Here is a 13,398-nt window from a genome sequence, read left to right on the forward strand (position 1 = left end):
TATAAACCCAGGGCAGTCCATGTGCTGTTGTATTAGCACAGTTGAAGAATCTTCTTTAACATCTTTGTCATAAAACAAAACAAAACAACAAAACACAAAAGCCAACTGTAAAAACAAAAAAACAAAGAAGAAAAAAAAGAAGAGGGAAAATGAGAACTGTTGTGCTGCGTTGTTCTTGGCAACCAAAAAGAATCAGAACTGCCTCCCTGGGTATGTATGCATTGCATTCAGAAGTAAACACACTGAGATACTCGAGCGAGAAACCACACAGGCATAGGTTTCTGACAGCTAATTGCCCAACCTTATTGACCACTTTGGCTCACTTTGAGGCCTTGTTAACTTATGTATACAGCAATCACACAGCCTGGAGTGAGCATCAGGATTTTGCAATAAAAGTTGGGAAAAAATGGTGAAATAATTTCATGAGCTTGTATCATATTCTGTGGTCTTAACAGAAAACAAAACCAAACCCAACAAATCTCATTCTCATTTTACTTCCTTTTGGAGGTCTTAATGTTTCAGATTCTCTGTGCTAGTATCTGTGTGATGATAAAAGAAGATACCTGTTCTAGGTATTACTCTATAGGAAGGCAAGCATGTTGAGGTTCCAACAGGTTCTTCTGTTGACATCCAAAGAAAAGGCTCAGCAGAAGGTTCCACAAACCTTTCTTACAACCCTACTCTTTCTCGGTGCTCTCCCTGCTGGCAATAGGCCCCAAAGTGTTTCCTTAACATTTCTACCTCCTGTGCTCCAAAGATTTCCTGTGCATGAGACCAGTGCATCCCCATCTCCAGAAGCTTCATGTATGTGTAACAGGATTCACACTTCTGGAATTCAAAGTGGTGATGACACAGATGGAGATGTGTGGGCACAGACGGAGACCTTTTGGCACACAGGTGGCTCCTCAGCCCTGCTACACTGTGAAATGGAAGTAAACGTGGCTGCTGGAATTGCTCCCTGTGGCTTGCTACCTTGGCTGCCTGACTTTCTCAGGATACTCAGCAAGTGTGTGGGTGTGAAACATTGCCTCATAGTTCTGGTGACTGTAAAACGCCTTGCTTGAGAAGGACAGGCTGAAGGACAAACCTCTCTTTCGCCTAGCACTGCAAAAGGGGAAATTAGTGCCCTCTTACTGTGGTTATCCACTGTAAGGGCATCTTACTATAGCTGTGTGATGCTGCAACACACTCAGCACAAATAACACAGTGCAGCTATTGCTTTGTTATTCAGCTCTTTAGCTCAAAGATCCATGCAAACCTTTTACAAATAAAAAGCTGTCACTACCTCTCGTCTAAGTTGTCCTATTACAGTTCTCCTGCTTGACTGTATATCACACAGTCATGGAGGAACAAGCCTTTTGAGGATCAGGAAGGTTAACCTGAGGGCACAGGACAGCAGCAAGGAGCAAGATGGTAACAGCAGTCAGCAGTCTGGAGGGTTTCTGTCTGAGTGCTTATGTGTATCTGACAGCAGCATTATGAGCTGATTTTCCATAATGCTATAGGGCTTAAGATAGCCACAGCTTAAAAAAAAAACTATAAAAAGAAACTCTCTTTTGCCATCTAAAGTCAAAATCACTACAGACCTATTATGAAATGGAATGACCTCATTGCATAAAATGCATTACTTTCCTGTTATGAGAAACACAAACATTCCCTTTGCTAAAAAGGCACAAAACTTCAAGCAACAAACAGTCACATTGTGATCAGCAGCACCAGTTGATCCTGAAAGCCTCTTGTACATGAATTGCAAAAATGGTATCACTGCAGTCAGAAATGGGTTCTGGTTTTGGCCACTACATCAAACCAGAAGCAACTTTGCTGACAGCAGATAATTTTGCCACATTAAAATAACACAAGAGAAGCCAATACAAGGTCCAAAGCCTGATGTGCTGCAGGACTAACAAGAAATGAGTAGGTGGTCAAAGAAAAGCATTGGAACAGAAGCAGCAGAATTTCAGTGTAATTTCATAACCTTGAGGTAGAACTTCTATGGGCAACGTTGGTAAAAACAATAAAATCAAACCACCAATAACAGCAGCAGTATCCCTAGACTACTACAGGTGCTAACTGGCAAGCCTTGGTGGATTTTCACAGGAAATTTTGCAAAGCCTTACAATTGCCATCATGTTACATTATGTTTGTACAGTTACTACAATTTCAGATGAGGCAACCTATATAAGGTCAGAAAAGGAGTGTAGGTATCTTCTCTAAAAAAGGCTCTGCAGGGAAGTGTTATGTCATCTGGTCCTGGCCCCACACATTGAGACATGTTTTTTCATCAAAAAAAAATAAAGTATCCCTGCTTGCTTCCAGTGCTGCTCCTCACCTTGCTAGTTCCCTGTGTGTCCTTATCATGGGTGTGTGAGTGTGTATGCATCTCTGCTTTTGGCATTTCAGTTGCCATGCCTCGTTCCTGTCTGTGATCCTGATTCCATACTGATGTTATGGTGACACTCATGATGAAAATAGAGGAACTTCTTTGAAAAGAACAAAAATTTAGGAGGCTGCAAAAATATAAATCCATACTTACACTTTTCTAAAGGAAAAAAAAAAAGAGTAACTTCATATGTTTATGCATGTGTTAAAAAAGTGCTCAATCATTAGGTCAAAAAGTGACAAAGGAGTGTGTCTGATCCTGTGATTAAAATGAACAGTGAGCAATGTACTGGATTCTGGTGGTTATTCCAGTAAGATATGGGGGGATGAGCCAAAAAAAATGGTACTATTCTACTTTTGTAAAGCTGGCAAAACCTGACTCCAAACTTCACCCTACTTTGGGCATATTTAGCAGTTTAATACTTGAATTCCATGATTTTTGAGGCCAAATCATTAAGAAGCCCATCCATGCTACCATGGCTCAAATTCAACTTTAAGTCTGAATAGATACATTTACTACTTGTGGAGAGAGGCAGACCCTCCTCATGCAGCTATTAAACATCAATGAAGAACTGAGAAATGTTAGAATGTGTGGGGAAACTGTCAGGGGTAGGAGGCAAGGAACCTAGGTGTTACTCTTGGCCATGCTATGAACTTGCTCTGTGGAGGGAAGTCCTCAGGTACACCATGAAGTCTGCTTGTGGTTCAGATTCCACGTCTGACTTGCCAACCTTACCTCAGAAAATGTCTTTGACAGTGAGCTGGCATACGCTTGAGTGGAATTTGAATGCTGTGACAGCAACAGACTAACTCACCGGTATGCCAGGCATCCCACGAGGACCATCTTTGCCGGTATCTCCTGGGGGACCTCTGGGTCCTGGGGGCCCTGGAGGGCCGGGGGGTCCAGCTTGTCCTTGGTCCCCCTAAACCAACAGAAATCTGATCAGAATTTGCTTTAGAGGCATCAGCTACACAAAAAGACACTGATTTATCCAGAAAGAGTGCAAAACAGGCTGGAAGACACTGCCATGAGCTGGACAGAAGCTTCTCCACTGCCTATGGCAGAGATTGCACTTTGCCTTGAAGACCAGGGCACTGTGTCTGTCCAGTGTAATCAGCCACAAGGCAGAAGGTTCCCATTCTAAACAGCTTGTCCCACGACAGGACATATTCCCAAGTTTGGGGTAGACTGGCAATATTTTACTCATCTCATTCTCCAGAGCAAGTAACTCTTTCCAGTGAGCAGCTGTTTGCTACACCACTGGCACAAGCACAGCAAAGCTGAGCAAACTCACATGTGAGAATGTACAGTTTGCACAGCAGCTTTCCAGGCCCATCAATGGTGCATGGATAGATTTCAAAAATCAGCATGAAAAAAACCCTGGTTTTCCACAGGGCTGTACAGAATTTTTCATTTGTTTTGGGAAATTTTGACAATTATCTGATTCTCTTAATGATTTTGGCCTATTAATTTGTAAAAGCCAATTTACAAGAGAGCTGCCAAAACATATTTTCTTCCCCTTTAAAAAGACACCCCAGAAAGGGTGCTCAATTTAATCTTCAGCACACTGCTGCAAAAAGCTGGAAAAAAAACACAAACCCCCAAACCTGTCTGCATCTTAAATGCATTTAGCCAAGATACCCATAGCCTTTTAATGGCTAACATCATTAAGTTGCTGCATTCCAAAACATTTTCAAAGGAACAACTTTCTACGAGAAGGCATCAGACAAAAAGGGTATGGCAAAGAGTAAACTGAATGTAAAGAAGAATCAGACTCCAGTGAGATGAAGCACTACCTTAATGAGGCGGCGTTTAATGAGCTGCTGATCAGCAGAGAGAAACCCATGATTGATTTTAGGAAACACCATCTGATCAGGCAGGTGAGGTCAAAGGTTGTAGGTCAGAGATGAGAGAATTGAAGAATAGACATCAGAAGGCCCGAGAAAGAAATAAAGACATATTCATTAGAATTACAATAGTTCAAAATAATATAAACCGGTGCTTCTGCCTGACAGAAACTGTGCATTTTCCATGGGAGAAATTTACCTCTGACGTACAGGACACACCATCTAATGAACCAATCTGACACAATGAGTTAAAAATGCAGAACTTTTTTTTTCCTCCTGGGATTTCCTGTGACTGTTCTTCACGTGAACGAATTTATTATTATTAGTATTATTACCTAGGCTCTAATAAAAAAAATATACATCAGTGTTTTTATATGGTGTTCTTTCAGCAGAGCTTCTAGAGACAAAGCACCAGTTCAGCTTTCAGTCAGATTTTCTAACCAGCATATTGTGCCATGAAGAATGGTGTCGTTTTAATAAGGACTGGAGTTCCAGCTTGATCGGATTGCTTCAATCCTTCCTGCTTAATTTGAAAATGCTCTTTGAAAAAAAAATCTGCATGTACAGATTAAATGCCTGTTACCTAACACAAATAGATGACTCTACATGCAATCAGTAGAGTTCAACAATATTTTCCACTCTCCTGTATGCCTCAGGGAAGCAGAACTAGAGCAAAATCTCATCTGAAAATGAAATACTGACCAAGATCAGGGGATGTGGCTGTTTCCAGGGCTAATGCTGCATGAGCAGTTTTAGATTTGATCCCATGCTGTGCATGAAGAGTACTTAGAGCAATGGAAAGGCAGTAAGAGTTGACTCAGATCCACCATAAGGATTCATTGGTATTCCATGGTCAAAACAATTTTTCATGTGCACTTCTATGCTGATACAGAGAGATCTGACTGAACAGGTACATGTCAGCCACAAACCTTGACGGTGAGGATCTGATTACTGTGCAGAGCAGCGACTGAGGGGAAGCCTGGCAGACCCTAGGGACACAGCATAACATGGTACCAAAACAACACATCACAAACATCACAGAGACACTTTACGAACAGACAAACAGAACAAACACTATGTTTAGTGTACCCCACATTGCCTACTGACAGGAAACAGCCTTTCTGTCATATGGGAAACAGAGGTAGGGTTGTGTTATGCTAAAGATGCAGGTTGTTACTTTACAACAAGAATATCAAGATATTTTAAAAGGAGCAGTCCCACAAAGGTGACTTTCCTTAAAATTGGAATACACTGTTATGACCATTTGAGAGTTGCTAATAAGCCAACAGATGACTGAGCCATTTTCAAGTAAAATGTGTTACAGCATTTCCAGAGAGCTGTGTAGAAAGCTGTGGCTCTGGATTGCTGCAGAACTTGACAGCAGTGGTGGCGGATTTTGAAGACCTTTGTACAATTAACATCCTGCTCCTCATGTTCTGTTTAACATATGACATTCAGCACATACACTGGTAGTACATACACAACTACAAACACTGAACAACAGTCTACCACCAGATCTTGGGTAGTCCAGAATGGCCAAGGTCAACATTTTCAAGACATACATAGCAGCATTTTCATATCCAGGGCAAAAATTTCCCTCTCAAGCACTATGTGCTGTGTGTGGTTTCTCATATCCTGCTCTACCAACACAGGTAGAACTTGAACTGTACTGGTACAAAAAAAGAAGTGTGGCGATTATGGCCTGCTCTGATGATACAAGGGGGGGTGAATTTTGCCCTCAGTTCAACGCCTTTCTTATGCTGCCTTGTAGAGTGTGTATCAGACCTTCCAATAATGCTGAAACCTTACATGGCTGAGCAGTGAGCTCCTAAAGAAAGAAATCCCCAAGTCCTCTCCTTGCCTTTAGCATAGCACCCTGTGAAGCAGTAGCTTGTTCAATGACTGAGAGACATCAGGCTCGGGATCATTGACTAAAATACAGTCTGTTATGTCTGAGCTCCCTATATGCATGCTGACACACTTGACACCTCTGAAGTGGACCTGGCAGTGCAGCCCCTCTGCAAGGCCTGGAGCATATGGGTTCAGGATTGCAGACTGGCACCTCTGAAAGGGAAGGCTGTTTCGGGCTCTGGCTGCCAGAGAAGGTGGCTTTCAAGAAGCCCCGCATAAAGACCTCGCTGGGGCAACCCACTTTACCACAGTGCATGAGCCCTTATAGCCCAGCTGGCCTGTTGGAAAGCACCACCAGGCAACAGCAGCCTGCTGGGTCTCTCACCTGCAGCAGATGCTTTTAACAGTGCAAATGTTTGCTCTATTCATCTCCACATGCAATCACACCAGAGTCTCTCTGCTTCACAAAGACTGAACTGGCAGAGTAACTTACTGATGCATGCATGTCCTTCACTAGCACCTTTGAGTTGCATTCATCACCTTTATTCCTGATCTAAATGCATGAGAAGCTGAGACCCTGTAAGTGGATCCCATAAAGCCGATGACAGCCTTCCCAATTTGTTCTGATGAACCATGGTGTGGCTAACTGCATTACTGTTTGATCTGAAATCTACTCTTCAGGAACAAATATAAAGAAAACAAAACCAAAAAAGGCAAAAACTCCAAACATTTAAAGAAACTCACCCATGAGACACTGCTAAGACTGGAATGATACATCATTTTGAAGACAGATGTATCAAATTTGCATTTATCTTATTATGGAATATAATTTAAAGAAGTTATTAGATGGTAACTTGCCAGAATCTTTACATCTGTGACTCATTAGCCCTGCTGTGCACATGGTCCATTCCTCTCCTAGATAAAACTACAATACCCACGTCATGGAAATGAGCAGAAACAAGAAACCTAGAAAAGAACTAAAAATCTGGATAGCGAGCCATAAACTTTACATCTCATTTATTAAACAAAAAGATAAACATAAAATCTTTGAACAACTTCATTTTCACTCATCAGCCTTCAGGAATATAGCACAGCACTTTTCAGTTACTGCTAAAAGTACTATATTTGCGACCTGACATTTAAAAAAATGAAACCTCAAAACTCATCTTAGGCTTGGTTTATTTCATCTTGGACATGAAGGAGAGCTGAGAATTAATGCAGGATTTAAATCAGAAAATATACTGGTTTGCCCTGATTTTTTTTTTCTTTTTCTCTTTTCTTGAAAAGAAATGAAGGGATTTTGATGTTTGTGTAGCTCCACACAAAATGATTTCATAGAGCACTTCACAGTCCAACCCCAGCACTCTCAATGCTTCCCAACAGCACACAGACAAGTGCTAATGTAGCTATCAGTATTGTCATTTTCTGCCTATATAAACAACAAATAAGGAAACAGGACAACCCCATCCCTTTCATCAGCAGCTTCACAGGTTCTTTCAGCTCATTCCCAAGTAGGACATAGCTTTCTTTACCTTACCCAAAGCAGGCATAACCTCAGAACTAATGGTCGGAGACATGTAAAACCTGCTTGGACCTGGATCACCTCTCCGTATGTAACAGGCATACTTGGAGAGAGCCAGAAATATGGGAGAATTAAATGGAACCCAGCAAAGAAATTATAATGGGTGCATAGTTTTTGCATGTGTGGGAGGCTTTAGAAGGCATCACATCTTTTGGCATCCGTGAAAGATAATGTTGGCACACAATGATCTTCTAAAAAGGCATAAAAAGAGCTATCCTTCCCAGAAAACGAGTTCTATTCCTTTCCTGTCACTCTGCTATAAATATAGCCACAAATATCCCCTAGATCTGTTTTAGTTTTTCCTCTATCTAAAGTTGTTCTTAGCAATGAATTCGAGGTTACTCAATTTTCTCTTTATTTGGTTGGATTCTTGAACGGCACATATGAAGGGCTCTTGTTCTACTCCCTGGGAGGCCCTCACAGAATACAAAACACTACAGTGACCAACGGCGACCATTGGCCCACTAAACTTCTCTGCTGACAGCAACTCAAGCTCACCCTGAAATGCTAGCTGGTTACAATTTCTAAATTAACACATCTGCTGCATGCCTCACTGTAATTTTTGCCCAAATGCCAAGCAAAACATGACGCTGGGTGAAGGTTAACAGGCATGTGACCACATAACCTGGTGTCCTGCCTGCCTACCTGGAAATGTAGATAAATCCTACTCCCTGCCATTCAGTGGCTACTGAGGAAACCTAACCATGCCAGATCATTGTCTCTGTCTGATTTTTTACTTATATGAAATTGTTCTCCTGTTCAATCCATCACAGCCTTCAAAGACATAATTCCCACTATCAGTCCTATATTTTTCACAGTGCATTTAGCTCTGTGCATTGGTCTACAGGAGGTCAATATTGTAAGGTTGCCATAACCTTGTTGTATGGGAAGCATAATAACATTAAACAACAGCATTGCTGGTTTTACACCATGCTGTGTACACTCCATTTGGACTATTGCATATGCTTAGTATAGTAAATGTCACACTCCTCCTTAGGATTTTCCTTCTGACCTGCCAATAAACCCAGGCTGCACAAGCTTACATGTTCCTGTGAAGACATGGTAAATGAGACAGGAATTACCACCTGCTGTTCACTTGCACTTCCTAGGGTTACAGCCAGCTGCTGCTATTTCACATCAAATTGCACAGGCTTCAGGCCAGAGTAATCCTGACACTCTTTATGGCTGCTTTGCCTCTCCCCAGCACCACCTCTAGTTCTAATTAATCCCTCAGACCGAGTGCCAGTCCTGCAGCTAATTATTGTACCTGCCCTGGGGAATCCAGTGTTCGGTATCACCCTGTACGGTGCCATGGACTCTCAGCAGGAGCTCTTTTATATAATCCCTTTTATCAGAAAGGCTGCTTTCTCCATCAGCCAATCTGCTAACTACAACAGTGCACCACAATAAGACAAGGATCCAAGAATTTCTTTTCACTTAGGCAATCATTCAGCTAAGAGTTTTAATTTGAATACATTATGTAATGATCCAGACTTTGCTTGAAAATAATTAAAATGTAATGTTTCTGAACTAGCATCAGCAGGCCACGATGAAAGTGTTGCTTTTCTGTAATAGCCTCTGTGTCTTTTCACACTGAACGCTACCTGACATTGCACTCAGAGTGAACAAAGCTGGAAAAAGGCAGCATATTTCTGTTTTGGTCCTAGTATTAGATGAGTTTCAGTGAGGCAAATACTTTTTTCACACAACTCTGTTGTTAGTTCTAATAAGTCATCACCATCTGACCTACACAAAGGATCCTTCCTGAAGGTAAACTTACTGGCTTACTGAAAGTGATGAGAGGCATTCAGTTGACTTCAAGACAGATTGGGTCCTCCCCAAAACCAAGTTGGTTCCCACAGCAAAAATCTTCTGGCCTGGCTCTTCAAGTTTTACACCCTCTGCAGTCATGTGATGCAGGGAAGTGGTTCAAACCACTTCTGTTACATTTGCTAAGGCTGGTTGAAATATTTTTAGAGAGTTGATTTCTACCACGTTGGTCTAACTGAAGTGTTCAGTATTGTAGCACTTCGGCGTGACAGCTGCAGTTTGAGATGAAACAACTACATGATGTTTTCTTAGTCACAGGACAGAGGTGTGGGAAAAGGAACAGGATGTTCAGAGACTTCCTTCCTCACCATTCCTCTGGCATTACTAAAAAGGGGCAAGATGCAAACCAACTGGTGGTGAGTGAAGACATGCACTGTCTAGCTCTTAAGACAGGAATGACAACATCCTCATCTTGGGTGCAGGTATGCGGCACTCTCTCTAGAGTGTCACAGCTGTTCTACATTCCCCAGGGGAACCTCAAGAGCCAAACATCAAAGGCATAGCTCACCCCTGGAGAGCCATCCACAGCCAAAAGGACGCTACTGTGAACTCTGAAAGGAGACACCTCAAGTCCAAGTGTCCCAATACTTCAGATTAATTTGGCAGATGTACAATCTGAGTTCTTTCCTGACCTCTTCTAGTTACAGAGCTCCAAGTTATCTTGCTCTAATTCGTTACCCTAGTTTCAGCTTCACAGAAAACAGGGGAGCCTCAACAACGTAATATTAATGAAGAAGAAGAGATAATTAGTCCCAGGAATAGACTAAGTAAATACCTCTGCTGCTTTCTGGCAGATAAGGAAACAGTCTCAGAAGTTAAATTAACTGCTCACAGACAAATTGGCATTAAACCAGGTGTCCAGCAGTTTTCTCAGGGCTGCTGCTGTCATGGAAACTTCGTTAACAGAAAGTCATGAATGGCTCTTTAGCTTTCTTATTGGGGCACACTAAGTGCATAGCTTGAAACAGTGGTTTGATACAGTTTATAACTTGAACTATAATTTGCTTTTCACAGGGCAATTAATAACAGAAGCATGTGGGCAATCTTGCTGATAAAGTATGGGTCTACAACAGCACTGTGCTTGCATTTATGTTTGGAGTAACACATAGTACAACAGAAAATATGCTTTTACACACACATGAGAATATCACTTAAGGGAATGCCATCACTATGTCACCACCTCTGCCACAACTTTTGACAGAATATTCAGACAGATGAAACCAAAGAGTATTTAATCAGGGAAAAAAAAAAGGTGGGGATGCTAATTTATGCTAATGAAGCTACACAGACCTTCTATTAAGGCAGATAAAATTCATTAAGAGTATTTATAGAAGAAATTACAATAAACTTTACTAGGATATAGTCAAATGTCATCAAGGCCAGTCCTGGGAGAAATTCAGAGAATATGCTTAAATGATGTAAAACTCTAGTTCATGAACATAATGGTTTAACTATCAATATTTTGTCAAAGTAAAAATGTATTAATGAAGATTAAAAATTAGTAATGTGCACTGTTTGGAAACAAAGTTTCCTATTACATCACTGATTTACCTACATTTGCTACAGCAGGCAATGCCTCTAAAAATTACAGTCCTGCTTTTGGTGAAGGCAAGAAATCAGGTTAATTTATATGCTGCTATTTATTTTGTGATACAAACTTGTTTCTTAAAAAAAATAATGTGTCCGCCTTTGAATGAAACTGAAAAATTAATGGTCACGATTTAATCATCACTTAGTAGTAGATATTATTTTCTGATTATGGGTTTACAAATGAAGTACTGACTCTAATGACATGAAAAGTGATATCAGTCTGCTGGGGTGAGTCCAGAGGAGGGCCGTGAAGACAATTAGAGGACTGGAACACCTTCCCTGCGGGGACAGGCTTGCAAGAGCTGGGGTTATTTAGCCTGGAGAAGAGCTCCAGAAAGACCTTATAGTGACTTCCCAGTACCTGAAAGTTTTTAAGGCCAGGCTGGATGGTGCCCTGAGCAACCTGATCTAGTATGAGGTGTCCCTGCCCATGGTAAGGGGGTTGGAACCTTCCAACCTTGACAATTCTGTGATTCTGTGAAGGGGGCCTACAGGAAAGCAGGAAAGGGACTTTTTGCAAAGGTTTAAATTGATTGGGTGAGAGGGAACGAATTGAAGCTTGAGGAAGGGAGATTTAGAGTGGATATTAGGAAGAAATTCTTTACAATGGGGGTGGTGAGACACTGGAACAGATTGCCCAGGGAGATCATGGATGCCCACACCCTGAGATGCTCAAGGCCAGGCTGAATGAGGCTTTGAGCAACCTCTTCTAGTGGAAAGTGTTCCTAGGGGCATTTGAACTGGATGATCTTTAAGGTCCCTTCCAACTTAAACCAGTCTATGAATCTAAGTTCTCCATTTATTGTTAGTAGGAGCGTAGGAGCAGGTAAAGGCTCAAAATATTTATTATACATTCCTCAGAAACACATTAGCTAATAATAATAATACACACATATTAAACTCATGCTTTTAATTTTTTTCTTAAAAACATAAAACCAAGTAAAAATGTTGGACACCTTTAATTTCTCTTTAATAGGGCACAGTTTATAGCAGTTGTGTCTATATTGTAATGAGTGAATCAGTACTTCAGTTTAATAGGATAGCTTCTATCTATACCTATTTAGCTACATCAGTTTAGCTAACTGCTTCCAGGACTATTTCTGTCAATATTGGATAATTTTTAAATAGTTTGCCAGCATGGAAAAGTAGAACCTGCAAAATTTTCATCATGAAACAGCAATTTCTCTCTAGTGGGCAGCAAATAAATAGCAAATGGATTAAAAGTAAAGAGGGAAGGGGAAAGGGTTAACTAGGAAAGAACATGATGTCACTACCTGAGACTATTGTTTTAACAGTAGACAAGGAATCTTTTTAGTCTTCAAGCCAATAAAGGTTAATGCAATAAAAAGAAACTTCTAAGTACCTTTCTTTTCTAGAACTTAATCTCTTCTGCTGAAGACATTTTAGAGATGTTATCAAGTTCTGTGCAGAGCCAGCAGCGAGAAACATTTACTTTAACATACCAAAAGGAGAAAATCATTTTATGGAATTAAGTATGGCTTCTGGGTGGTTTCTCATCATACCTAGACCAAAACCAACTTAAAAGCTGCTGGCTGATGATTTCTAGACCTGATAAGCAAAGAATCTCTCATGTATCTGAACTAAAGGACAGAAGATATTTATTGTGTCATTTACAGAGGGATGAGAAGTGACTCACCGAGACACTCAGTACTAGCTGTTCCATTCCCAAGCATTCACCTCTGAAGATCTATTTCCTTTAATCAGGGTACAACCTCTACTTGGACAACATATCCTTTACATTCCTACCATAATGAAATCTTCAAAGGCTTTATTTTTTTTCTTTTTTTCTGAAATGGGGTAGAGCCAAATGACAGGAACTGAGCTGAGCAACCAGAACCAAGCAGTGGACTGACATCAGCATTTATTCTGATAGTCCACTCTATTGTTTTTAATTTTGTCATAGCTCAGTACAGCAATGCAAATCTCCATGGATATGTTATGAAGCTATGTCCTCTGCAAAAACTATGCAAAGATTTATAAACCTCACCATTTCCTACACTAGTGTTGCGGAAAGCTAGTTCTGTGTTTGACCTAAATGTCTGGTCTCCCAGAACTTTAAAATAATGAGTAGACATCTGATATAAATATATATATAAAGACATCAAAAAGGCATTTTTTTTCAATTAAGATCAGGACTTTTGAATACATCCACTACTACCTTGTCTCTGGGCACACGTGACCAAAAGCTATATTAACCTCCTGTTCAGACACACTCAGGGCATGAACTTCAATGTTGCTCACAGTACTGGAATGTTTTTCTGGTTCATATTTTCTACAGCCAGTGTGGGCACAAGTAG

At 40.8% G+C, this 13,398-nt stretch overlaps 1 protein-coding gene across 1 annotated transcript in view; it reads right to left on the bottom strand.

Moving 5' to 3' along the window:
• The window catches only part of COL25A1 (collagen type XXV alpha 1 chain), a 348,081-nt gene that overhangs the window by 91,193 nt on the left and 243,490 nt on the right, over positions 1-13,398 (bottom strand). The window contains exons 10-11 of the mRNA XM_068136899.1: positions 4,177-4,248; positions 3,195-3,302 (exon numbers count right to left, since the gene is read on the bottom strand). Coding sequence (XP_067993000.1) covers positions 3,195-3,302; positions 4,177-4,248 — 180 coding nt within the window. The remainder of the gene's footprint in view (positions 1-3,194; positions 3,303-4,176; positions 4,249-13,398) is intronic.

This window comes from Melanerpes formicivorus, unplaced genomic scaffold, assembly GCF_026170545.1.
Source record: "Melanerpes formicivorus ecotype bairdi unplaced genomic scaffold, bMelFor1.0.p_v2 SCAF_4, whole genome shotgun sequence".
Taxonomy (NCBI): Eukaryota; Metazoa; Chordata; class Aves; order Piciformes; family Picidae; genus Melanerpes; species Melanerpes formicivorus.